At 47.2% G+C, this 1,416-nt stretch overlaps 1 protein-coding gene across 1 annotated transcript; it reads left to right on the top strand.

Annotated features, from left to right (window-relative positions):
• The first annotated feature begins 216 nt into the window (after positions 1–216).
• LOC134459601 (uncharacterized) lies at positions 217–1,416 on the top strand. Its single transcript, XM_063211951.1, has 2 exons — positions 217–1,182; positions 1,273–1,416. The coding sequence occupies exons 1-2, from the start codon at positions 217–219 to the stop codon at positions 1,414–1,416; spliced, it is 1,110 nt and encodes a 369-aa protein (XP_063068021.1).

Below are 1,416 nucleotides of genomic sequence, written 5' to 3'. Positions count from 1 at the left end.
GGCTACCACCCAAAAAATGACCGCCTCATTGTGACCATGTTCAGTGGCAAACCCACTCTTGCACCACCGGCAGATAGAAGGGGAAAGCACCCTAAAAAGACAGCTAACCACAACAAAATACAGGAACACATCGAATCATTTCACCCCACTATTAGCCACTACCGAAGGGAACATGCCCCCAACAGACGCTACCTCCCCAGTGACGTTTCCGTCAAAATGATGTATGAGGACTTCCGGCAGAAGAACGAGAATCTCAAATACTCTTATGAGACATACCGGAAGGTAATCGATGAAATGAACATTGGCTTCACAAAGCTTGGAGAGGAAGAGTGCGAGGCGTGCCTCAAACATAACATCCATGTGAAAATCCATGAAGGGGATACAAGTGGTGCTGGCTGTGAAATCTGTAAAGAGTGGGAGGTACATCATTTCCGAGCAGTGAGAGGGAGGGATCATTACCGCATGGATGCTGAGAAGCAGGAGGAGGTCGACACTGTGATCAGAAGTGTGGACCTTCAAAAGGTCATTATGCTCCCTCGCATGCCTGGAGTGAAGACTGCGGTCTTCACCCGAAGAATTACCGCATTTCACGAGACCTTCGCCATGGTGGGGAAGATGTCCACCAAAAAGAAGAAGGCCATCTCGGTTGTATGGCATGAGGGCATTGCTGGAAGGTCGGCAGTGGAGGTGACCTCTGCCTATGTGGCATGTCTCAGCCTGGAGAATGTGGCACATGTCACCTACTGGGTTGACAATTGTACATCACAGAATAAAAATTGGGTCCTCCTGTCAACCTTAGTGAAGATTGTCAACTCAGATGAAAACCCAATTGATGACATAACCCTGAAGTTTTTTGAGCCGGGCCATACATTTATGAGCGCTGATAGCTTTCATGCCAGTGTGGAGAGAATGATTAAGAGAAGGCCTGGAGGAGTTGTCCTGGACTTCCAGGAATTTAAGGACGTGATTGCATCGGCCAACTCCGGAAGAGTACATGTCGTGGAGCTCCAGAGCCGAAGCATCCTTGCCTGGACTGACAACCACTCTGCGGCAAAAATGAAAAATGAAGCACATCTGGCTGGCATGTCAGTGATACAGTTCAGAAGGGGATCCACTCGCTTCTTCTACAAGCTGAACCATGATGATGACAAATTCACAGAGTGTGACTTCCTGAAAGCAAAGGTGAAAATAATCTTATATCATACATTATAATATATATATAAATACATGTATGTTTGTATGTGCAATAATGAATGCAAATTTGATTCATAGGCAAGGCTTGAGTTCCCTTCACAGCTGCGGCCTGGCGACAAGGGGGTGGAGAAAGGGAAAAAAATGGAGATCCTCTCAAAGCTGGTGCCATTAATGCCTGCAAGCCGCCGCCAGTTTTGGGCAGATCTGGCAGAAGAGGAATGA

The sequence above is a fragment of the Engraulis encrasicolus genome, chromosome 12 (assembly GCF_034702125.1).
Source record: "Engraulis encrasicolus isolate BLACKSEA-1 chromosome 12, IST_EnEncr_1.0, whole genome shotgun sequence".
In the NCBI taxonomy this organism is placed as follows: domain Eukaryota; kingdom Metazoa; phylum Chordata; class Actinopteri; order Clupeiformes; family Engraulidae; genus Engraulis; species Engraulis encrasicolus.
The sequence above is the reverse complement of the archived record's forward strand: the minus strand, read 5'-3'. Positions and strand labels throughout refer to the sequence as shown.